This window comes from Sinocyclocheilus rhinocerous, unplaced genomic scaffold (assembly GCF_001515625.1).
Source record: "Sinocyclocheilus rhinocerous isolate Xijiao unplaced genomic scaffold, SAMN03320098_v1.1 scaffold1199, whole genome shotgun sequence".
In the NCBI taxonomy this organism is placed as follows: Eukaryota; Metazoa; Chordata; class Actinopteri; order Cypriniformes; family Cyprinidae; genus Sinocyclocheilus; species Sinocyclocheilus rhinocerous.
The window spans coordinates 167686-190887 of NW_015650328.1; the positions used below are offsets into that span (position 1 = coordinate 167686).

Sequence of the window (23202 nt, forward strand, 5' to 3'; positions counted from 1 at the left end):
AGATTTTTCTTTTATGCCAAAAATCATTAGGATATTAAGTAAAAATCATGTTCCATGAAGATATTTTGTAATTTTCCTACAGTAAATATATCAATTTAATTTTTGATTAGTAAAATGCATTGCTAAGAGCTTCATTTGGACAACTTTAAAGGCGATTTTCTCAGTATTCAGATATTTTTGCACCCTCAGATTCCAGATTTTCAAATAGTTGTATGTCGGCCAAATATTGTCCGATCCTAACAAACCATACATCAATGGAAAGCTTATTTATTCAGCTTTCAGATGATTTAAAAATCTAAATTTTGGAAAATTGACCCTTATGACTGGTTTTGTGGTTCAGGGTCACATATGTTTGTTAAACCATTTCACTGAGTCTGGAAGGTTTTAGGCCATCAACGTCAACGTTTGAAGGGTAAACGGAGTAGTGAAGAGTTATTGAATGAAATTCCTATCAGTAAGGCTCTAGGCTCTGTTTGCTCTAGGGAACATTTCTGTACAATTAATGTAATGCAAGCATGCTAAATATTAATTAACAGCAAAATGAATCCTAGCTAAGTTTCCAACGCAGCAGTCAAAGACCTCTTGAAATCAAAATTCAACTTGTGTATTAGCTATATTCTAATTCAGGGGTTTTCCAACTTTTTAATGTGGAATATTATAACAATTTAAAATAATTAAATAATTTTGCTATTTTAATATATTTTAAAATGTAATTTACAAAGCTGAATTTTCAGCGGCCATTGCTCCAGTCTTTATTGGCATGTGATCCTTCAGAAATGATAAATGTCTTTACTCTCACTTTTGAATAATTTAATGCACAATTGCTGAATAAAATTATAAATTTCTTGCATTTGAATGGTAATGTGTGTAAACAGGTGTTGGTGGGGTTGATGTATGTATATTAAAACTTATATATGTTTTGTGAAAAAAATAATAAATGTGACATTAAAAAGAACATACTGTTTAAAAACTAAATAATTGTCTTTTAGGTTATCATTGTACAAAAACAGAAGAAATTATTTAAATATTAACTGGAAAATATTATTAATTTAAAATGATTATTAACAATTCAAATGTATTTGTACAGCACTTTTCCCAATAAATTTTGTTCCAAAGCAATTTTTACCTCTGAAAAATCTTGTGCAAATGTACTCCTAAATATTGACAAAAATAATTCAAAATGTCATTCTCTTACTAGAAAACAGATCAAAAACACTGATGACTCGTGTTGCACCACAGATTTTTATCCAAACAAAAGCTTTCTAGAATGAGAATATCTGGAGTTGCCACCTGCAACTCACTAACAATAGAAAATCATATTTCATAGCGGTGATGTAATGTAACCCTGTTAGTTCTTTAAATAGTCTAGAGGTGAATCACTGAATATGTTCAACTCAATAATAAACCTTTAGACTAAATTCACGACAATTCTTGCATCCTTTTAAAGCAATATTTCCTAACTTAGTTTTGTGTTCTTAAATGAGTTTGACAAACAGCCCCTGCTGTGTTGAACAGAAACATAGAAACAGAGATAATGCTCACCACCTCCCTTCTTAGCCTCAGTGTCACCATGCTCTCCGTTCTCCTGAGGGGAGACGTGTGCACGGCGAAAGCGCAGCGGGAAGGAACCAGATTAATCGATTGGCGAGAACTCGATTAGTCACTTGGCAAAGACGCCACCGTGCTGCAGGGGTCACCATTGCGATCTCACTGCCCATGTAACCCTGTTAGTTCTTTAAATAGTCTAGAGGGGAATCACTGAATATGTTCAACTCAATAATAAACCTTTAGACTAAATTCACGACAATTCTTGCATCCTTTTAAAGCAATATTTCCTAACAGTTTGAGTAAAACAGTTTTGTGTTCTTAAATGAGTTTGACAAACAGCCCCTGCTGTGTTGAACAGAAACATAGAAACAGAGATAATGCTCACCACCTCCCTTCTTAGCCTCAGTGTCACCATGCTCTCCGTTCTCCTGAGGGGAGACGTGTGCACGGCGAAAGCGCAGCGGGAAGGAACCAGATTAATCGATTGGCGAGAACTCGATTAGTCACTTGGCAAAGACGCCACCGTGCTGCAGGGGTCACCATTGCGATCTCACTGCCCACACACACAGAGGATCGTGGCAGGGAATGCAATGAGGAGAATTAGAGCGTGACTAGAGCCTGGCCTGTGTTATCTGCGTGAATCATCTGTCAGTTACAGTCTGCCTTATGTCGCCCTGTAGCCGCGTGCTGGCTAATTCACATAAGGCTTGTGCATGCCGTCTCCAACCTAATAGCCGTAATGAAGCCAGGGTTCAATTTACCGGACCACATAATAACGCATTAATTGTGTCAGTGAAAACGCATTAATAAAAGCGATACAACAGAACCGCGGTGAAATTAAGAGTAATTTGTAAGGACATGTAAGGCATTTGCGAACATCACACAAATGAACGAGGGAATCTCCGCATTCCACCTGGAAACTAACATCTCTTCTCAACCATCTGAGAGCCGTAAAGCTGAATCACGGTCAGCCAGGCGCCAATTGTCTCAAATGAGTTCCTGTCCAGCTCTGCTTATCTGTACAAGAAACACCAGGAGAGAGTGATTTCCCAAACCACCTCCAGGGTCGACAAGCATTAGGACAGCAATAACTGGACCCCCGCCCCCATCTAGACTCGTTTAAGCAACAGAATGTCAGTGTGTTTCGTGACCGGCTTCAGCATAAATAAACCAGCTAATAAACAACAGAACAAAGGTATCTGGAAATGTTCGAGCGACAGAATCGCCCGGACCTCATGACCGTTTAACACATAAATTGATAATCCCGTCAACAAAAGAGACAATTTTAGAGCTCCCTGTCCAGCAGAAGGATGGCAGATCCACACTCGCTTGACATGGGCATGACCTCAGGACACCTCCCCTTTCCCCCCTGCATTCCAAAAAAGGGACACGAACTTACACAGACAATTCATACGACAATCATTTGAAAGTATCGGAGCAATAGATTCACAAATAATATGGTGTATGTCTTATATATATATATGCTTGATGTGTTCATGTAATCGGTGCAACGTTAATCAGTGTTTATTACCCTATTTAGGAAAGGAGGTTATTAATATGTGTGTAAGATATGTGAAGTTTAGTATTGAACGTAAACTTGTGATAATTGCAGAATATTGAAATAAGTGAAAAGCTGTTATTTCAAACAGTATGTGTTGTACGACACTATATAGAAGTTATTAACAAAACCTGCAAATCTTCATTTCTCCACATAATAAACTGGAGCCTCTTGTTAATACTGATTTCATCCTACCTCTCTCTCCTCTTCTCCTCTTCTCCTCTCATTGAGAAGGAACATTCCCAAACGCGAACGTAATAACCTTGTGTACACAATCATAGTTGAGTTTTAATCACGTTTATTGAAGGTTTTCCCTGGCTTAAAAGCTGTTGTTGTCTTTGTTTTAAAATTTTATTCTGGTCCTCAGCCCCATTACTTTAATGCTACGTTGTGATTAATTCAGCTATGACTGCGCTTAAGGACATCAGTAACGTTAGGAATTATTAATTTGCTATACTTAAGGATTTGAAATCGTTAATTTAACTCCGTAATTAACTACAGATTTGAAATTTTAATTTCAGTAAATAGTTAAATAGGGTTGGGTTTCCCTATTCAATGATAGTTAGTTAATGTAATTATAATCGCTCTCATCCATGGTTAATAATGACATCAGTGGATAGTGTTAATTTAATATCCTAGGGATTTTAAATTGTGAAGTGCATTTAATAATTAATTACAGATTTGGAATTTACATTTCATTTCATAAATTAATTACAGATTTGGAATTTACATTTCATTTCATAAATTAATTACAGATTTGGAATTTACATTTCATTTCATAAATTAATTTCAGTTCCTGCCTCCACATAGTAACAATACTTATTGATGAAGTTGAATTGTAATTGCTAATTATAATTTAAAGACAACAACATTAAAAGTTTAATCTTTAAGGATAACAAGTTACTAATACTGATTTCATAATTAATTACATATTTGGAATTTTAATTTCATTTAATAATTAATTACGGGTCCTGTTTCCATATTGCCACAATACTTGCTGATCAGTTCAACTAAGTGCGTTGCTAATTTTAATGACAAACATCATCAAAATTTTAATCCTTAACCGTCAATAAGGCAATAAAATTTTAATTTCATGGTTAGCTCTAATGAGTTTTTGGGTTTGGGTTATCCTGCTTCAAGATATTGATTGATTAATCGTAATTTTTAATTACTCTCATCAATTTTAATGATAACATCATTAAATTTTAACCAGGAAATACCATTTCTAACCTGAATTCTAATTTAATTAGCCTTCTCTCCTCTCCTCTCTCTCAGCTGTTTCCTTCTGAGTTGACTACTGCGGTTGTTTGCTGGGATTTTGCCTGTGGAAATCACAAAGCAGTGAATTTTAGCAATTGAACAGGTATATGAAACTTGAGAACGCCGTTTCAAAATTGTCTTCCATTTACCGTTCACTCTCTTGCGAAACCCTACCCAGCTAAGAAGACTGACAGGCAGTGTAAACTATCAGATTTGAATTTAGTTTTAATCAGGTTGACTCAGAATTTTCAGATTCGAGTCCTTTCAAAACCTGAGCTAGAAATAAAATTAATTATTAATTCCCTGACAAATGAGTTAATTTCATTACAGACACGTCAAAAAGCGCCCCGTCTTTTTAATCTGGGTCAGGGGATCTTGGTGCCAACATGAGCCTGTTCAGGAAAAACTCACTCGCCTCACTTTTATCGCCCATTAATGTGCAAATGAGTGGCCTCCCACCCACAGATCCTGCTTGGGAATTAGTAGTGTTAAAGTGATTCAGAGTTAGATGGGTAAAATGAGAGGAGTGGACACTTAAGCAGTGAATTCTTTACCTTGGAGGTCAGTGTGTGTGTGCTTTCAAACCTGGACACCTTACTCGATCGCACCCTAGCCACCTCTGACCATGTTAGCCGTGTAAGGCACACCAATGTCCCTGCCATGAACTCATCCCTCCCTTCAGCTCAGTCCACACTCAGCTGTCTCCAGCCAGGACCAGACCCATGGGCCAAAACTCAACACAGCTCTCTTCCAGCACCTGTACGGGCTGACCCGGGTGCTGCGGGCCCCTAGAGATGCACAGGGTACCTTACAGGGGCTCTGTGCACAATGGATAAGCTTATCTCCACACTACGTTATAACTACTGCACAATCAAGCCATTGTCAACATACAAGGGATACAGGGAAGAGATTTGAGCTGCCCTGTGTGTTTGAGGAACCAACACATCTTAACGTCTAAAAGTAAAGCATGTGTGTACTCTCACCGTAATTGCGCCAGCACCGTCTGCAGGAAGCCCAAAGCAGAGCTGAGCTCGGACTGGCGGCAGGCAGGCAGCAGCAGTCCAAAGCCCTTGTTCAGAAGCCTCTCCTCTGACAGCGTAAGATTAGGACTCGTCTCAAACACCTCGCTCACCCCCTCCAGGTACGAGCTAAGTGGCGCCCAGAGAGCTAGCTTGCGTGAAGGCTCTGTGGTCTTCAGGTAGAACTCGCGGGCCGCTTGGCTGAAGTAGGCGGCCAACTGCTCCGCCAACGCGCCAGCATCCAGTCCCTTCTCCAAATACAGCAGCACAAGAGCCAGCTGGCCCCGCCACTGCAGCGCGCGCAGGGCCGGGGGCGTGGAGTCAGCGGGCAGCATAGCGAGTAAGTCGCACGCTCGGCTGGCCACGTCCTCCAGCTCTGCACACTGCGCCAGGACCAGGAAAAGCAGCAGGAAGTGCAGCAGGCCCGTGTCAGAGAGCTCCGTCATCCGCCTCTGGTGGAACTTTGAGTAGAGTCTGTGGACACACACGAGACAGACATGGTCATAATGGGGAATAAACACTGTTGATACAATTTTCTAAACAAACAATCAATCAATATTTTAATCTATTTGATTATGTACTTATTTCCTACAGTTCAATTACTGAACAAACAGATCATCTAAAGCAGTGTTTCTCAACTGGGGGTACGTGTACCCCTTGTGGTCCGTCACGTAATTGCAGATTGATATCCGTTGAATCATTACAAAAATGTTTTAAGACATTTTTTTTAATTATCATAAACTGACGTTATTTTATTGTATATTGACACTAATATAATTATCAAAACTAGTAAATTGTAGGTTAAAGTTCAAGTTACTGAAGGTGTGTTTTATATTTGCCGCCGTTTTTAAACATTCAAAAATGAATTCCACCACTATTTTAGCCGATCGCCTCTGTCATCTCATCTGTGTTAATTTGTTTACATTTTCTTCACAAGATTTGCAACATGCTGGAACAAACTTTTCAATAGATTTCAATACAATACAATTCAAATGTATAAACATATTTACTGGAAAACGACGGCATATGATGCAAAACATTGCTGACTGATTTGTAATTTTACACATTCTTATGGATGTAGACTATCAGAAGTCTTTCAACAAATCTAACTGGCAACAACAATGAGAAAACCAAACATTTAAAGCTGGAATGAAATGAAAGTAGATCTTTTCCTCTATATTGTGATGTACATCTAAGTCAAAGTCGATTGTAAGAAAGGGGCAGGGTTTAAACAGACTAAATGATTAGAGAAGTCTGGTATACATCACTAGAGATAAGTCATGTAGATGGCATTAAAAAAAGAACATATGTATGGATGAATCCTTCACAATAAGATCAATAATGTGCGTTTAGAAAACAGAATGAAACAGAATCTCATTTCATGCCATCTTCAAGTTTGCAAGGCATACAAATGGGTGTAAAATATATCAATGAATGTAAAATAGTATCTCACACTGTGGGTCATCTTTGTTGTACCCTGAATGATTTCATCAACATAACAATGAATGAGAAAAATCCTAAAACTTTATTTCCATGTGTAAAATAGATTTAAAATACCAGATTATCAAAGTCATCCCAGACTTTCAGGACCTCACTGTAGTGAAATATGTATTGCGATGAGTAGTTGGCAGTCAGTTGGCAATCAATGTCTACAATACACAACATTTTCCTCATTGACTCAAGACTGATCAATATTTAATTTACTCTGATGATATTTCCACCACACAAATGCTGCCATACCCTTAAAAATCTGTTGGGGTCCATCAGGATCAAACATTTCAACCTAAGTACTCAACTCATCGCTAACCTCCTCCAGATGTTCAGTCTTCCTGGAAAGCTATGCCTGTGAGCAGCACGTGCAAGTTTGCCTGTGTGTGTGTGTGAGAGAGAGTGTTGTTTGATCCTCCAGGCACCACGGTGAAATGCCTTTAAAAGACCATGTTAAATGTCAGAAACACTCAGGCACACAGTGGTAGCTGCACTGTCGTGTGCGGCTCAATTTGCTGCAGCACAGAAGGAGAAATCAATATTGACCCCCTCCGCTCCCCCCTTCTTTCTACTGTTGACTGTTTGGTCCAAACAGAACCCTGCAGGTTCCATAAACACACTGCACTACAAGCAGGCCTTTGAGCATTCGTTTAATGTTTGGACAAAAACACATCACGCAAAGCTGCGGGGAGTCGGGCCACGTCGCCACTACAGATAGAAGCGATGCACAAAAGTGTGGTACAAGCTTTTAGAGCCTGACCCGAGATAGAGAACGAGCCAAAGACGAACGGAAGGCTGTCGAGATATTGTTTGCATTTTTTGCCTGTCTGTGTGGTTGTTTGTTTGTTTGTTCATCATGGACAGCTTTTTTTTTTGCGCCTGCTATGAGCAGATGCTGCCCATTCCCAGAGTATGAGCTTGAACGCGCTCCCTGCCGATCTCATTAATGCACCGTGCGCCGTGCCTCCCACCGAGCACGCTCCAAATCCGAGTGCCATCAGCACAGCCCACACCTCCCCGTGTGGCACGTGCGTTTGTGTGTAGGGGAGGAGGAGGTGGTCCTTGAGCCGGCCAAGTCAGTCCCCGCCACAGCATTGCTGGAAGCCCGAACGCCTGTGTTAAGGTGAATTAACCGCTATGCTCGTTAGCTAATTAGCCTTCGCGCTTGCTGCACGGCTGAGCACGGTCCAGACAGAAAAATTCATTATCCAGATTCTGTCCGTTTCCGCCTCTCACCGAAGCTCCACCAGGCAAACCGGATTGGCGACAGATCTGAAATCAGCAAGTAGGGGTGACGAGATCTAAACTTTGAGTGTGCGAGTCCCAAGACTTATTCTCACCTGCCCTTGATTTGTCTCCAGGGGGCGCCGCCAGCATGTTCCTGGCTCAGGTGAAGGGCCAGAATACGCAGGAAGATATGGAAGGAGTTGGTTGAGCGGTAGAGCTGTGTGTGAGAGTTGGAGCCGACAGATGCAGGGCTACAGCAGCTCTTAGCCTGCTGCAACAGACAGAGGGGAGTCCTGCTGATACTGCCCAGCCCTGACACACCTAACCAGGGCACGGTGAAAGAGCTGTTCTGCATACACATGAAAGAAGAAGAGAGAGTTCAGAATTAGATGTAGTACTGAAGGGTGTCTTTCGCACTGATAAAGTTTAAGTATCGTCTAATCGAAGCATAAGTGAAGTCTACATCAAATGTTTTCAATATATTGAATATTCTCTTCAAGTCCATTATTTTGAAACCCTGCAAAAAACATCTGATTCAGCATGGATCTAGTCGTTATTAAAACAACTACAACTGGTATTGTAGCTTTCATTTTAAATTTTTCAAATTAATAAATTATATTATCAGCACAAGAGTTTGAGTGAATTTAAATGATTAAAATATTAATAATATAATATTAGTATTAAATTAAAATGTGAATGTGATCTTGCAGTAATGAGCTGATATTTGGACACCACAAGTTAATATAAATGTAACGTAGTATAATTAATTTATTAAAATGATCAAAACTAATTACTTTTAACTTATAAAACTTATTTACAGATTTAAATGGGGGAAAATGTGGACTTCTGGGTTCTGCGGTATGTCATGTCTCCAGTTACAGAAATAATATTTAAATGGCTATGTGATCTTGCAATAATGAGCTGATATGAACACTCCAAGTTAGAATTGATATAATAATTTATTTAAATTCTTAAAACATTATTGTTTCCAAATTTAAATGGAGAAAAACTCTGACGTAGCCATTACATCATGGCTCCAATAACTGAAATAATTGCATTAATGACTTACTAAATGTTTGCTGTAATACTCCCAGAGCGTTGTGACAGCACTGACATTTGGGCCCCACATCCAGCTCATGCTGAGGCAGCAGTGGACAACCATTCGTATCTGCTCTTCCTGTGCAGCTTTCTGAAAAGTAATCATAATACTATTTACTTTCAGAATACATAATGTGCAGTGTAAAAAGGTATCTAATGCTATTCATAAACAGACAAGACAAACAAGCATATTAGCCAGATAAACACATAATACACAGGAATATGCAATATTATTTTAATCACCTTTGGATCACAGCTAGACTTCAGCAGCCCCATCACAAAGCTCCAATTATCCTCAAGTTGTTTCTGAAACAGGAACAAACTTACCAATGTAATATTCATTATTAAAATTAATAACATCTCATCATGTGATACTACAGTAGTTTGTGTTGATCTACCTCCTGTTGAGCAGTGCCGTTCTGGTTGTGCATCCCAATCTGGGCCAGGTGTGTGAGCAGCCACCAGGTGAAGCCCTCAGGGTCTTTACAGTGCATGGGGAGCCCTGGGTCAGGGTCTCCTGAAGGCGTCCCCTTAAGGACAGTCTGCAGCAGGGCATTTACATAACTCCAAAAAGACTGGGTTGAAAATAAAAATCAGAATCCAGAATCATACGAAACAACCATCTATGCTGAGATTGTTTATGTGCTAACCTGAGTGTGTATTGTTTTGCTTCTGTGCTCCAGTAAATGCATGAGTAGAATCCATAATTCCTTTGTGCAGAGGCAGTGATAGTGATTGCTGTTCAGAGTCTCTGTTGGTCTCACCTAGAGAGAGAGAGAGAATGAAAGATTGTTCTACCTTCTAACCTTTACACCACAATGTTTGTTATGTTTGTTAAAAACACACACACCTTATTATATTTGTTCATGGCCAGGCCAATGAGATCACAGAGCAGGTGGTTGACCTGGTCTTCAAACAGACTGATGTTTGTGAGCGTTTCACCTGTCAAATTCACGAACTGGTGCGCATAAACTACCTGACCTTTCAAAATCACCAGGACCCAACACTCATTAGTATGACAGTCCCAGATTCAGGACCACACATGCCATCTAGAGACAGCTATTGCAACATACCCATCATCCTTTGCTCCAACAGGTGCAGGATCTCCAGAACAGACCAGTGGATGTCCAGGTGCAGATGCAATAATTGCCAAGATGGAGGAAAGAGCTGTAAAGGGGGTGACACTGTTAGTTTCTTTTATATTATAGTTCAACCAAAAATGAAAATTCTGTCTCCATTTACTCACTCTCAAGCTGTTTCAAACCTGTATGAGTTTCTTTCTTCTGTTTAATGTAAAAAGATATTTTGAAAAATGTACAACAAACAGTTGTTGGTCCCCACTGACTACTATGGAAGTCAGGGGGGGACCAGAAACTGTTTGGTCACCCACCTTCTTCAAAATGCGTTCTATTGTATTCATAAAAAGAAAAAAATTCATACAGGTTTGGAACAACAAGAGGATGAGTAAATGATGACAGAATTTTCATTTTTGGGTGAACTATCCTGTTAAGCAATTTACTGTAGTACATACATAACCAGATATTGAGGAATATCATCAAAAGGCTAGAAGATATCATTTAACTTATGACAATGGCACATAGGTGTTCTGCTGTACCTTTCCCTGATGCTGAATTGTAAGAGCACTCTGGACGTTGGCTGGCAGATTTTTGATTCGTCCAATAAGCAGCGTGATACTGAAGAGCTCCTCCACCAAGACTGAGGGCAGTTGAGCCTCTGCGTCTTTAAAGGAATGAACAGGACCTTCATCTAGGGATTGTGAGGGCTCCAAAAACCTGGAGAGCAAAACACAATGTGAAACCTATTTCTGATTTTACTTCGCTACTACCAAGCCACAGCAATCTGTACCTGAAAATGAAGACCTTGATATAGCGGAGGAACAGCACACACTGCTGTGTCAGTTCTTCTGCCTCATAATGAAGACTGCTCGCTTGACCTGAAATCGTCAAAATATAGTTATTCATATTTCAGCTGCAAAAATACTGTTAGACTGCAACAACTCTTCCTAAAATGACGGTCTCCAGATGCTTACCAAAATCATGCGAGCTGGACTGCACCAGCGTCTCCAGTTTTAACACCTTTTGTCTGAAAGGAAAGACAGATTGTCAAATTAGCAGACTTCCTGTTTCAGCAGACAACATGGCAATCGTCCAGAGCCAACACACCTGCACTCCTACCTGAACAAGCCAAACAGAAGTTTGGTAGATTCTACCAGCGCTGTTTCTGTCACCCATGGAAAGTCAAAAATATCAACCGTGTCTCCCTCAAAATCCACAGGAGCTGGATCGAGCTTTAACAGCAACCTAAACATAGAGGAAAGAGGATATACGCTTAACAGACAGCTTGACACAGAGTATCATCATTATAACACCAGGAGTTAGTACCTCTTCAGGGCTCCTCTGCTGATGTAGCCATTTGATGACAGTCGTCCTGTCTCTTCTCTACCTGGTTCATAAGCACAGGTGAAGCAGGGAGGCCGACTGGGAGCAGATTCACCATAATGATCCAGAGCAGATGGGGATACAGGTGGGGTGAGGGACTGCGAGAACTCGCCCTCCATGTCAACAGGATGGAATAGACCACTGGGAAGAGTTTTGAAAGAGAAAATAATTCAACTCTATACAGTAAAAACCCCTTTAACCACGAATTAATGTTTTTTAAACAATCATTTAATAAAAATTGTACACCAGGGGGAAAAAAAAACAATGACTTGGCCAGGCTGTAAGGCAACCGTAAATCAGGAAAGACCAGCAAATATCTTAGGCTGGTTTACGTTATTTTCGGCAGTGAACACTTCTCTTCCAGACCTACAGCGCTAAATTGTGAGCTATCGACCTGGAAATTGTATGAGCAGAAAGAGAAACCTATAATTTTTAACAGATACAACAATTTCAGTCATTTAGGAGGTAACAACTTCTATAATAACACTTACTTCAACACTGTTGACAACTGCTGCGTCTATGAATGACTCTCTTCCCGGTGTATCAATGCACTCCCGCGCTACAGTCACAGCAACACTGCGCATGCGCACGGATGTGTCGGTCATCCAAGCCGCTCTTTGATTGGTCAGAAGTTCTTGGGGGCGTGGTCAGGAACTAATAATATTACTGCATTGCAAACAATGATTGAAAACATCGAAAAGTTACTATGTGTTCTTGTCATTGTTAGTAAAGAAACGTATTTAAGAACGCGCAATAGATAAAACGACAATATATTGGCATTACATGCAAGAAATGTGTTATTGCCGTTTAAATCACAGCTTCAGACTGGCAGTAAAGAAATAAGAGAAGCGATTTTGAATCGTGATACATTAATAGGCTACGTCTTAAGTCCCTTGGTCTGCCCCACATTACTCCGGTCTAATTAATAACTAGTACATCACGTTAAGTAAAATTGGACCCAGGATTATCCTGATTTCCATATGCAGATCTATCTCCGCCGGCTGCAGCTTTGGCCATCACCATGCATACATTTAAAAGCATTTAAATGCCCCGTCCCGCATTTTTTCCGTCCCGCATCTGAAAGCAGATATCTCGATTTGATAATCTTTTATTCGACGCTCAGGTCTTATCGGCTAGATTTCTATGTGGATGTAACTGCATGTTAAAACATATATCGTTCGACTTTCGTTTTTTAGCTGTCACATCAAAAAGACGAACTGATGTCGTTTTGTAGCCTCTGTTTTATCCAAATTATGGTTGCGTCTTGCAGTACGTGGATCTGTACAGCTCAGCGCGCGCACGGACAGAAGGTAAGAAAGACAATTAAAGTAATGTTGACACTAACCATTGTTTTCGCTGCCCGAAAGGGAGGAGAGATCGCACTAAAACGCTCTCCACCCTCTGTGGATGTGATTTTGGGATGTCTAACAAGAACAGGGCACTGAAAATGGATGCCACTTGCAAAATTTTAATATTTTAAATACTTGCGTGCATGCAGAGGCAATTTTTTTTTTTTTTGGCAAAATATAAACTGGTTGTGTCCAAAATCCTAGCAAGCCCCCTACCAAGAAAGCATTGAAAATGCTCTCAAATGTTCAGACAGTCGAAATGTTCAAGTGAGTCCCATTTTGTAGCCATTTCAGTGATTAGGTTATCCTAGAGGCTGCTATCGTCTGTCTCAATCTATTAGCTCTGAATAATTTACGTCCTTAATTTGTGAATGAAATGATGTTCCTGTGTAATCAGAGCACAAGGACGTGTCAGGCAATATGCTGATTAGTGTGCATGAACTCACTGCAGTTGTAATGATGAGATGAGCTATTATTGTCTATATGTTGCAATATATTTTGAGCATACAGATGTAGCTATAGCCTATTTCGCCTTATTATCAACAGGTACGACCCTTGTGAAAACAAGGAATAGTCTAAGGGCAAATACAAAGTAAAAATGCAAATAGTCTTGAAAAGCATGCCTGCTTGAAGGGCATCCTATGGCTATTTAAAACAATTAATTTATGTTTAACTAGTTATTTGACCTTTTTAAATTCAGTTTCATTAAGTGGAAGAAACTATTCTACTTTAGTTAACCATTAAAAGGCCAGTGACATAAAAACACCTAAATAATTTATAATTAATATTTTCTGTTGCGATAGGACTTGTTTATCAACCCCCCCCGAATATTGATTTTATTTTAATTTTTACAATTTGTACCTACTAAATGAAAAACACATTTAACAACATTTACCTCAAGGTCAGGGAAAATCTCACTATGCTGCCATACTTTTAGTTAAAGATGGCGAGTTGATGCCAGATTTTTCATACCGAGTCACTTGACCGGAGTAGTTGCAGGGACCCCCCTTTCAATATATATTTTTTTCTCACAAATTGGACCCACTTGCTTGTTGCCCCATGTCTGTTTCCCCCAGGATACAAAGAAAAACCAATAAGGGTTAAGTATAAAACAAGTACTCAACAGAATAAATCCCTGACTCTAATAGGTCTATAAAAAGCGTACTTTAAAAGTGACATAGTTAAATCTCCACAATGAGTTTAAGTAATGACTCATATTTTACTCCTTATTGGGTTCCTTCCAAAAAAAGATTCCACCATTGTACTTCAAAATGTTCCCGTCTCTTTTATCTGAAGGTGCCCCCCATGGCTTCGTCTTGATGAATTAAACTGCTGAAATTCCCTCTCCCTCAGCCTTTTCAGCACAGCGCTTTAAAGAAATATGAAGCTATCAGTCGTCCTAAGCGATATGAGGGGGAAAAAATAAGTAGTTTTGTCCAAGTGCTTTATCAGAGTCCCTGTAGGCCTTGAGACCCTTGTGCTGAATGTTCGCTCTGTGGAATGGATCATCTGTATGGCAGACCCCTGTCCCCCTCCTTCCTCACTTCCACAGGCCGAGCAGCTTAGTGGGAATTCGTCCCGGCTTTACAGAAAGATTGACTGGGCGATTTTGAGGAGCAGGGAATCTCCATCCATATTGAAGTGCATGCAGAAATACTTATATAATACATTATTTTGAATGTGCTTTTTCATATCACGTCCATTCTCACCCAAACCATATCTGAAACATCCAAAATCAGTCCATAAATTATGCCTTTTAACATTAATTTCTTTGTGCTAATGTTTATGGAAAATAGACCTAAATATTCCTCTTACTTCATTTTAAATTTTTGTCTGTGCTTTCTGAACTCTGTGCAAAGAATATAGTGGAACCCTGCAGATGGTGAGTGAAGGTAAAGTTAGATAAATGCATCGTTTGCATGCCAAGAGCAACTAGCGATAGCACTGTGCCTTATTGCCAAAGACATTTGCATAGAAACCTGTAGATAGAGTGTGTAGGATGAGGTTGTGTGGGTGGTTGTTATTCGTTTCTGTCAGAGAACTGTGACCTAAGGTGATGGACTTCAGGATTTTTCTGCTGTGGCGAACAGGTAGTGTTTGTATGAAAGAAACTTAACATATCTTTCAGATCGGTTTACAATGTGTAGTGTGAGATACTATATGTGTAAAATTGACTGTTTAGTGATATCAGTTATGATATCATGGTTAAATATGTCTTTTGGATATAATCAGCATTAAAGTTGTAGTGGTCAAACCCTGAACCTTTTTTTGCATTTTAATTTATTTATTAATCTGTACATTGAAATTGTTCTGAGATATTTTCATTTAAAAGCACTGAAATTGAAAGTATTGAAAGCACAGTTTTACTTCAGAAATTAAAAAAGAAAGCTTACATTGAACTTGGTTGTTGTATGGTATTGTATCTAACTGCATCACAAAATGGATTTAAAAATTCTAAAAAGCAATTATATTTTCCTTATTCTGAAAGTGAATTTGAAGCCTGTCCTTAATAGATTAGATTATTATTTATTAGCAATTTAAATATTTTTTCATGTTCATTGGTTTCTCAGTATTTAATTAATATTATCCTTTTACTAATACTTCTACAAATATTTACTGTTTGATACTTCCACACCATCATGTTCCCCACCTTTGCTTAGCCTTTGTATTCATACCTGCGTTACCAGCAAATATCACTCTTTCATCTCTTTACTTTGCTGAAACATCCTCTTTCAATTCATAATGTTACTCTTGCTCCTTTGTTCTTCTGTTTACAGTGCTTTACATGAAATATGCATGAAACACAAATGGACTCTCCAGTTCATAAGCATTTAAATAAGTGAATATGCCCAGTGCAGATATTCATGTGGACATACAAACTCTCACTTTTCAGATCATGGTTCTGTTAACTCAAGAGCGTTTTCAAGAGCAGAATGGTGAAACCTGTAGACTAAAACAATTCAGACACTGAACTGTCTCATCATATCCATTGCTTCTTTTGATTGCTGTGTTTTTCCCTTATCACTATGGTTTTTTGAACGTGTTAATTGATGCTGTGTTTATTTTCTTACACCTAATCATTTTCTTTTTCCTCTCTTTATTTTTAGTATATTTCATAGTTTTATTTAATTTAATAATTTTTTTTTTAAGTAAAGGACAGTTTACAGACTCTCAGGACACTTTTCATAATAATCAAATCGGTCTTGTTATATTTTATTTGTTAATACAAATGGTTGTTCATTAATCCATTCCCTTACAAGGCTTAAAAATGAAGATTTTAGAAATATTGATAAAACTAATGGGATATATACTTCAGGTCAAAACATAAGTGTTCACTGTTTCTATCATATTTCTTTTTCCAATTAGATTTTTTTCTATTTTGAAATTTTCCATGGACCCCCTGGTTTGTGAGACGGTCCTACATCTTTACACTCTGGTGTAAAGATGTAGGTATTCAAATTCTTTCATCATGCCTGCCCAGTTGGCCCACATTAGGGATAAATCTATTTTCCAACCATTTAGCATAGATCTGTTAAAGTGTCATATTAACATTGAGCTTAAGCAGGATACATTCTTGAAATAATATGACTCCATTTCAATGGGGCAACTTGTAGGACTGTACTTTTTGTTTGGACCCAGAGGTGATGCCCCCTTCAGCCAATCAATGCATTTCAACCAGTCATCAGTCCTTTTGAACTGTTGAAAGGCTTCACTAAATGTATGTATTTAAGAAAGAGTGCTCGCGGAGTCGCAGCTCTTAATTGATACCATTGTGAATGGCAGGAAATGGATTGGAGATGCCCGCTGTGCTGCTGCGGCTGCCCACACACTGCTGCAGTTCCGCTGTTTGGCCGCCGGAGGGCAGCGCGGGACCGGAACCCAGTGGCAGTGGAGGGAGGGAAGGAAGGAAGGCGGTCGAGAGATCACTGGCCGTGCAACACGGACTACAGTTCATCTCACGGGTCAGCGCATATTTTAAACAGCCTTTATTACCCTAACCCAGACCCCCGTTTTTTCCCCTCCCGTTACTAAATCCGTTTACTGAGGGTCTTTTATAAGCAGAAATGTGAAAAGTGCTGACTGCTATTCCCATTTTGAGGATATCTGACTTCATCGAATTACAGTTGGGTTTTTGAATATTTCATATTTGATCAAAAGCCATTTACAAGCGGCGCACACACACGGGCCCACATGGGGCATGATCAATTTTTAAAACTCCAATCATTATGCACGCATTGACCCACAATGCCCACTTTAATTCAGGTATTTATTAAGAAACCTTTGCACCTTTTTCACTTGTATTATTTCAAAGGTGCCTAAAGCCTTTAATGAAAGCCTAGGCGTATAGTGTGTGGCATTAGCCTTCTGTGCTATATGTTTTGTGCTTGCACATAAACTGACTCGTGCGCTCTTGTTGCTATCGAACTGCACAACATTGCCGTTCCCCTTTTAACACCCCCCATCTAAAACACTTTAAAATGGCCAGCCTCAGACGGAGGCCAATATTGGCCTTGGCTGTACCTTGAATAATGAATAATTCATCTGTTTGACCTTTAGTTGAAGTTTATTGGAGGGTGAAGGCGTCCTGCTGGCCTGCCTGCTGCCTGGCCCAGCTTGAGCTCTGTTTCCCCTCTCAGTCATGTCCCCTTCGATATCCTCGTCTTCCCTCGCTGTCGCCAAGTGAGGTGTGAGGACACAAAATGTCTTGACCATCAAAGTTCCTCGCAGTGTCTTGGTCTTATGTTTTGACTTGTTTTGAAGGTCAGGTTTGTTACGTCCACCTATATTAAATATAAACTCTGACCCACCGTGAGCTACTCTGTATCATGGGATCGTCCTCCTGTTGTATGTCTACCTTGTGAAACATATTGTAGGTAAACATACATCCAGTGTGCAGAATGACAGTGAGTGATTGCTCTGATTGGTTGTGCGTTTGTAGAACTATGTTCATTTTCAATTAATCCTCGATCCCAGTGTCCCATAGGTCCCATGAGCTCTTTCGCAAAAAATGGCTGACTGGACTGTTTAACTTTTACCTGTCGCCTTAGGCTGGTGCTACATGTCATTGACATTAAATTCCCTCTGTTAAGTCTGATTTAATTGTGTCACTGGTGATTTTTGTCCTCAACTGGCCAAATATGTCAAGTTCTGCTCGTTCCATTTCCCTTAGCTTATGCTTTCATATGGGTTATGTCTGCTCATCATGTTTTGCAATATTAACATGTCCTTCACGGTTAAGACTGTGGGATTGAGTGGTTATCAAATGGGTACTTTGAAAATCTTTATATATTGATAATTTTTTGAAAACATTTGCATCTGAAAGGTTTTATCCCACAACAATCCCCATGGACACCATCAAGGATAATTTGTTTCCTTCTCGAAGAAATGCTTACTTTTCCCCTATTATCCAGAATTACCCATCCGTATATTCAAAAAGTTAGAGCTAAAGATTTAAAGTGTATGAATATGCTGTTTGAATGCAGAAGATTTTGAATATGTTGTAAATGTGGCAACAACTCTCTGGAATACTTGATTAATTGGTCAATTGCAGAATTTAGCCCTGAGATATTTCAGTATTTGGTGTCTCTCATGACAACGCTTATCTGCACAACTGAAACACACGCTATTTTCATGTCTCTCTGTCACAATGCAGACTAGCTCTCTATAAAGTACAATGGTCAGTTCCTGAAGCAAAAATCCAATTCATTTGATTTTTAACGATAACTTATAAACCTCTGATAACAAACTTGCTATGAGGTTGTTAATCAATATGATATTCTGTTGTTGAAGCTGTCAGCCTGCATTATTTCAACTTACTTTTTAATTAATTGCATGCATGTAACAAAGAAATTCCTGATGGAAAAACTACATTGCCCATGATTCTGCAAAGAAATCTATACCAATCAAGAGAACCAACAAGCAAATTGTGCCGAAAGAAGTCTTTAGTGTCTGTCCTTTTTCATGAAGCAATGTGAATGATGTAACATGATCGGTCTCCCTGCACTTTCAAACTACTCAAATATTTGAAATGCTTCATGGGATTGTAGTTATTTTCTCATTAAAGCTGTTAAGTACACAGTCTTGTACTTTTGTTGTTGTTTCCCCCCCCGCCCCCAGTTTTCCAATATGTTTTTTATGTCTTTAAGTTTGTAATGTTGTGATTCACCATATAGCTTTTTGGTTTGGTGCATGACTTGTAACTATTTAACAAAGATTTTTTTTTTAATCATTGTGGGAAAAATACTTCCGGTACCAAGGCCGCTAAAAAAAACTGTGTAGTCACTGTTACACTTTATTCTTTCGTACAAAAGCAGTTGCCACCATCTTACATATTATCGATTTCGATGTCAGCCCATCTTGTTTGAGATCCACGTAAAAAGGAAAAAATGTGGCTTTCTTTGACATATGCTTCATTACATATGCCACAAAATCTCCTCACATTCATATGGGATTGACCAGCTGTGCCACAGGAAGAGAGATCATTTCTTGTCGTAATAAAGGGATTTGGCAGAAAGCGTCCATAGCATATATCGCCTCAGAGCCGCCACCCCTCTGTGAAGCAAATCTTCACCCCATCTTGCTAACATCCTCTCACCATGTAGTCGACCATAGCACTTTGCACTTAATATCTCCCTCACACCTTTCAATGACGTCTTGTGCATTTGAAGGTCATTACAATATGTTTGTTCTCACTTGGAACAGTTGTGGGCTGTAGATGCTGTCAAAGTTAGGTTGCTTTTATTTTATGTGATTTATAATGTTCTCTGTGACATTATGTCACCATTTTCAGCCTCTTCAGTCCCATCATAAAAGGTCACTGATGAATCTCTTCATCTGCAAGGGCGATATTAAAATCTCAGAATGTAGTGGCTTACATGCTGGCTAAATGAAAACCCCACTGAAACCTGCTGACACGAGGCTTAAATAAACAGGTGTAGACAGAGTTTGTTTATATGAAGGTTTTCAGTGTAGGCTGAGAATTGTATCATAGACCTGTGTGTACCGTAATGCAATCCGTGTGTATTTGTTGGTGCGTGTTAGGAGTCCGTAGTCATCCTACAGTGTGGTAATGAGTGTCCAGGCACATGTCAGGAAGTGTTTCAGAGGCTGTTTGTGCATTGTTGGGTTGAAATGGGATCTGTGTGTTGTGTTAGAAGTGTGGGCACGAGCACGCAGACGCACGTCAGGCAGATAATGGTAGCTATTATGGGTTTGAGATTTCATTTGAAGTGCCAGGAAAATATCTGACACCTTTGCAGCGCAGATGTACACATTCACGCTTGTGCACACTGTGACCTCTGGTGAACGTGAGAGCTGGTGGTTTTTGAGACCTCCATACAATGGGCTAGTAAAGTGCTATAAGAGGTCAGTGTGTGTGTGTGTGTGTGTTTTGTGAATCTTTGCATTTGGTTCAAAGTAAAAAGAGTATTTCAGTTAAATCAACAATGTTGTTTTCAAAAAAGCAACACTGATGGAAAATTCTAACAATTATTTCAAGAAGTGAAAATTAGGTTTATATTCATCCACTTATAATGGATGTCTAAGTGTGTATTTTATCACCACTGCAAAGCATTCCACAAGACTTAGGTATTAAACATAACACATGACTAGTGTGAAAATCACATACCAACCTTGCCTCTTTTTACTATTTAAATATGAAAAAAAAAAAAATCTATGCGAGTTAACAAAATGGGAAAACATTGTCCTTTACATTGTCCTTTTCCCAAAGTCTTCCACTGTAAGTGCATCATAGCAAATGTGATTTGTGTTTGTTTTGGAAATTATTATCTGTGGTAATCAACAGCATGTCACAGATGCTGTTGATTGGACTTTTATTGAAACCGCTATGTTGGATAAAATATGTTAAAAGTATCCAAAGTTCGTTAAAGTTGTAGAAACTTGGTTGCGTGTCTGATTAAAACACTGGAAGAAACACCAGTCCTTTGCTCTTTTTTATTCCATTGAATTGAAGAAGCTTAAGTCATCAGTAATTCACATGACATAAAGTAAACGAATTCCACCCACACCTCACCAATGCAAAAGGAAGGAAGTGAGGTCTATTTATAAACCTTAATCAGGGGAATATGTTTAATGTAGTGCACCATATATCAAAATGTAGTTTACTAGGAATTGTGGGAGATGTAGTACAAAGAAAAATTAAAAGAAAAAACAAACAAATAAATAAAATCAAATTTACAACATGCTATTTTCTGTTTAGTTTATTTTGAAACTGATAAACCTGTCTTTTGAGTATAGTGAGGGCTGAAAGTGTGTGTGTTTGTGTGTACACAGTGGGACAGAGGTCTTTCCTTTCCACCCAGTGGTGAAGGGTCTGACTGAAATCCTGTCACACCTCTGATATGTAACAATGTTTCCGGATTAGCATGCAATTAACATATCATTACCATGCCGTTTCCTCAGCATTGTTTGGGTTAGTGTGTATGGACAAGTTATTACCTAATCAAGAGGTTACAAACGCCTGTCTTTTACTTTTCTTAATCACTAAACACCCCATTATATATTGTTTTCTTTGTGGCTTTTATTCCAAGTCACTCACTTTGAATCTAAAAGATGACAAAATTAACTTCTATACCCATTTAAAATTGACAATCTTTCTCATACAGGGCAACAGGCCAAAGTTAGCTTAAAACTTAAAAGTTAACTTAAAAGTTATTTAAAAAATAATAATTTAACAATACTGTTAAATATAATCTTTAGCAAATCTCCAAATGAGTATACCCTTTTCATACTGTACATTATAATTTTGTGATGCCTAAATTCACTTGTATTTACTCGCATTCAAAACAATATTTTTTATAGTGTTTGACTTTTGTTTTATATTAGTGTATTAGTATGTTTTCTTCCCAATTCTTTCCCGATTTTGTGTGGTTTTGACAGACTGTGACAATGTATGTGTTAATTTATTTATTTTTAACTGACCTTATATAAAGGGCTTGTCAAACAGACAGCTTCCTTTTTCTTTTCTTTTTTTGGAAATGCATTAATACATGCATGAGAACCACACTTGTTACACTTGTTGTTGTTTTTTCTTTTAGTTTTTTTTCCCCTTTTTGTTTATATAAGAAAAATTTTTATTAAAAGAACCAACAGTGACATGAAGGCACTGTTACATCCTCTACCATGTGCTGTTCATGCGAGTGTAATTTGCGTCCTCTGTGTTTTCATAGTTTATAGAGGTAGTTTTTCTTCAGTCGCCAGTTGAGATATGATCTGCCAATCCGTGTTTCGATTCTCACATCTGTTTTGGCTATTTCCATTCACCAGTTTCCCCATTTATCTTGGATGCGCCTGTCCTCTTTATCTGATATTTTCCTTCTTTATTTTTATTTATTTTTTCTAGGAACATTACAATCAGTTGTATCCAACATGTGTGAACACCCCACCGTCAGCCTTTTTAGATTCACATAATATCCCATCAAATGCAGGCCAAATGTTGTGAATGCTCTGGTGGATGTCAGATGCTGTAAGTATATAGTACATTTGGAGTGAAAGATGGGGAGTGTGTGCACGTATATGTGCGTGTAATCATGTGGACACATGGCAATGCTCTAATGGTAGTGAGGGAGTTTGTGTTCTATTACAGAGAACTGTGAGATAGATACGGCTGTGCCATTTACTGTGCAGTGGAGATGGAGACAGGTTTAGGCCAGGGCAGAAAGGAGGGAGGGAACGCCGTTCCACACATACACACACAACATGGTGTTTAGCTTCTCTCTTTAGCTCTGTCTGTTATTCTCTGTATTTCGCCCTGTTTTATTTCTCCCCTCAATGTACTTCCTGTTTCTTCCTGTTGTGTTCTTTCGGAGAAGGATTGAGATGAAAAAGTGCTGAGGGCAACGCTCCGACTGAGGCTACGGAGAGACAGAAACATGTCTACATCTCTGTAGGCAGGAGAGATAGAGATAGATTTATAGACAGAGAGAATGAACGAATGTGTGAGTGAATGAGAGCGAGAGAGAGAGAGAGAAAAGGGAGAGAGCTGATGCTGTATGCTCTCTGCAGGTTGAGATGATGTATGACTGGAAAGGCCACATGTTGGCCGTGTGATGGATTAAAGCACTTTGTAGGAAAATTACAGAGAGCGCCTCGCCACCCCCCAAGTCCTGTCTTTAATAAAACCGCACACACACACACACACACACACACACACACACACACACACACCTATGCAGAAG

General features: G+C 39.0%; 1 protein-coding gene across 1 annotated transcript in view; it reads right to left on the reverse strand.

Annotated features, from left to right (window-relative positions):
• LOC107711743 (protein MMS22-like) overlaps nt 1-12300 on the reverse strand; it is a 31141-nt gene extending 18841 nt beyond the window's left edge. Inside the window, exons 1-14 of the mRNA XM_016516786.1 lie at nt 12149-12300; nt 11601-11798; nt 11394-11519; nt 11249-11301; nt 11065-11152; nt 10814-10991; nt 10272-10365; nt 10049-10179; nt 9849-9962; nt 9597-9773; nt 9442-9504; nt 9170-9289; nt 8214-8449; nt 5350-5859 (exon numbers count right to left, since the gene is read on the reverse strand). Of these exons, the coding sequence (XP_016372272.1) occupies nt 5350-5859; nt 8214-8449; nt 9170-9289; nt 9442-9504; nt 9597-9773; nt 9849-9962; nt 10049-10179; nt 10272-10365; nt 10814-10991; nt 11065-11152; nt 11249-11301; nt 11394-11519; nt 11601-11776 (2066 nt within the window). The 5' untranslated portion in view covers nt 11777-11798; nt 12149-12300. The remainder of the gene's footprint in view (nt 1-5349; nt 5860-8213; nt 8450-9169; nt 9290-9441; nt 9505-9596; nt 9774-9848; nt 9963-10048; nt 10180-10271; nt 10366-10813; nt 10992-11064; nt 11153-11248; nt 11302-11393; nt 11520-11600; nt 11799-12148) is intronic.
• Nucleotides 12301-23202: the final 10902 nt, after the last annotated feature.